The sequence below is a fragment of the Cyprinodon variegatus genome, unplaced genomic scaffold (genome assembly GCF_000732505.1).
Source record: "Cyprinodon variegatus isolate N-32 unplaced genomic scaffold, C_variegatus-1.0 Scaffold343, whole genome shotgun sequence".
Lineage (NCBI taxonomy): Eukaryota > Metazoa > Chordata > Actinopteri > Cyprinodontiformes > Cyprinodontidae > Cyprinodon > Cyprinodon variegatus.
Genome location: NW_015150796.1, coordinates 97,619 through 98,762, shown reverse-complemented (window position 1 = coordinate 98,762; position 1,144 = coordinate 97,619). Strand labels below are relative to the sequence as shown.

The 1,144-nt window shown below is 47.0% G+C and overlaps 1 protein-coding gene across 1 annotated transcript in view; it reads left to right on the top strand.

The window, feature by feature from the left end:
* The first annotated feature begins 900 nt into the window (after nucleotides 1–900).
* LOC107091561 overlaps nucleotides 901–1,144 on the top strand; it is a 5,547-nt gene continuing 5,303 nt past the window's right edge. The window contains exon 1 of the mRNA XM_015385552.1: nucleotides 901–1,140. Coding sequence (XP_015241038.1) covers nucleotides 956–1,140 — 185 coding nt within the window. The 5' untranslated portion in view covers nucleotides 901–955. The remainder of the gene's footprint in view (nucleotides 1,141–1,144) is intronic.

Here is a 1,144-nt window from a genome sequence, read left to right as displayed (position 1 = left end):
GATGAATCCAAGTTTGAGGTGTTTGGATCACAAAGAAGAAGGTTTGTGAGACGCAGAAGAAATGAAAAGATGCTGCAAGAATGCCTGATGCCATCTGCTAAGCATGGTGGAGGTAATGTGATGGTCTGGGGTGTCATGATGTTACAAAGTTCAGACCCAAATGCAGAAAACTGAACAGAGAGACCAGGGAAAAGGTTTAACAGGTTTTATTGAAGAGGTTAAACAGAGGGAGAAGTGTTGCTCTGAACACTGCTCCACCGGAACTGTAAAGTGAGGGGAAGACACAGCGGTTAGTTCAGGCTCAGTGGGGAATTTGACTTGTGAACTTGGAGAAGAGGATTTGGTTGCCAACTCACGTTTCTAGAGAAGTTGTTGAATCCTTGACTCCTGTCTGTGTGCCGTGGTTCCAGTGTTTGTCTGATTCGGTGGAGGGCGGAACAGGGTTTACCCAGTGTTACGGCCATTGGCCTTTTCTGTGTTTGTGTTTATTTTTTTTCAGAGGCCTGATCAAATTGACTGCTCCTGGAAGCGGATGTTTTCCTGTGACACACCTTGGGGCCTACCGTGATTGGATCACCAATTATTGTTGAGGCCTCCATTTAAAACCAAAGGACTTCCTAGGGGAAGGTGCGGCTGATCTTTTGTTCAGACATCTTGCCATTTTGTGGGGTGTAGGTTTGTCTGCTGGCCCCTCAAACCTTGCAGAGAGACCTCAGGAGTTAGCACCAGAGGGCGACATGAAGGTGGTTGGTGGGATTCAGACTCCTATCACACTTCCTAGGTTTGATCGCCTCTCGGCGAGTATAAGGCCAGATTTCCAGTTCAAACAACCAGTGAGAGCCCTAGTAGTTCTGGTGGGCCCTCTATTAGACCCTTTGACGTTACAAAGTATGTTTCTTTAGTACCTGAGTTTCGAGAGGCAGAGATTGATTCTTACCTCTCTGCTTTTGAGCTCATGGCACAGGCTTTGCAGTGGCCCCCTGATGTTTGGTCTTTGCTGCTTCAGTGCAGAATCCATGGTAAAGCTCAAGAGGTTGTAGCCGCCCTCCCTCTTTCAGACACCCTAAAGTATGATGTGGTTAAAGCTGCCATTTTGAAAGCTTATGAGCTTGTACCTGAGGCTTACCGGCAAAAATTTAGGTCT